The 1,179-nt window shown below is 59.0% G+C and overlaps 1 protein-coding gene across 1 annotated transcript in view; it reads right to left on the reverse strand.

Moving 5' to 3' along the window:
- kiaa1109 (KIAA1109 ortholog) overlaps positions 1-1,179 on the reverse strand; it is an 89,729-nt gene that overhangs the window by 61,152 nt on the left and 27,398 nt on the right. Inside the window, 2 exon segments of the mRNA XM_017303367.1 lie at positions 419-556; positions 617-1,017. Coding sequence (XP_017158856.1) covers positions 419-556; positions 617-1,017 — 539 coding nt within the window.

The following is a 1,179-nucleotide window of genomic DNA, read 5'->3' on the forward strand; positions in this document are numbered from 1 at the left end:
CCCTAAACGGGTCCTAAACGGGTCGCTAGCAGGGTTCTACAGAACCCTCAGGCCCTAAACGGGTCCTAAACGGGTTGCTAGCAGGGTTCTACAGAACCCTCAGGCCCTAAACGGGTCGCTAGCAGGGTTCTGGAGAACCATCAGACCCTAAACGGGTCGCTAGCAGGGTTCTGCAGAACCCTCAGGCCCTAAACGGGTCGCTAGCAGGGTTCTGGAGAACCATCCGACCCTAAACGGGTCGCTAGCAGGGTTCTGGAGTCATCAGAACCAGGCATCCTGGAGCAGAGATTAATCTGGACCAGGAAGGAGCAGAACTTTTTAAAAAAGCATCTGGAGTCAGAGCATCAGAACCAGAGCAGACCAGCTGGTTCAGACCCAGTGCACAGCAGGAACCCGTCCAGAACGGAGCAAGTCGGACCTTGAAGCCGGGCACGGCCAGCTGGTCGAAGGAGGCGGAGCTTTCCTCGCTGGTGGGCGTGTCCAGGTCCAGCGGCCGGTGCAGAGACGACTTGGAGGTTCTCTTGTTGGTCGGCTGCTTGACGGACCAGTTGGACACCTGCAGAGAGAGCCGGTCATTCGGAGCCCAGAAGAACGGGGCGGCGGCACCGGGCGGCACCTGGTAGTGGGCCAGGTAGTTCTGGTAGCAGGCCATGACGTGAGGCTGCCGGGTCACCGGGCCGGGCTCGGCCGTCTTCTCCGCCTCCACAGAACTCTCCTCCTCCATGGCCAGCGCCGACACGAAGGAGGCCTGGGACGGGTGGGCGGCCAGCGGCTGGGGCGGCGGCGGGGGGCGGGGCTCCGTGATCAGCTCCCCGTTCAGGACGTAGGTCAGAGGCCCCTCCACGCTGTGGTAGATGGAGCTGCGGCTGGGGTCAGAGGTCAACAAACCGTGAAACGAGCCACAGTCTGGCTGCAGCCACGCTTTCCTGCTGGTTTGTGTTTTCAGCAAAGTTTGCAAACATTTGATGAGCTGTTGGTCATTTCTACCTTTGCAGCCCCGACTCCAGAGGGGGTTGAATCAATCTACGGAGCAGCAATATTATTTCTTACAGTATTAGCTAGTCGCCCGTTAGCCCACATTAGCTAGTCGCCTGTTAGCTAACACTAGCTAGTCGCCCGTTAGCCCACACTAGCTAGTCGCCTGTTAGCTAACACTAGCTAGTCGCCTGTTAGCTAACA

Source organism: Poecilia reticulata, unplaced genomic scaffold, assembly GCF_000633615.1.
Source record: "Poecilia reticulata strain Guanapo unplaced genomic scaffold, Guppy_female_1.0+MT scaffold_254, whole genome shotgun sequence".
NCBI classification, from domain to species: Eukaryota; Metazoa; Chordata; class Actinopteri; order Cyprinodontiformes; family Poeciliidae; genus Poecilia; species Poecilia reticulata.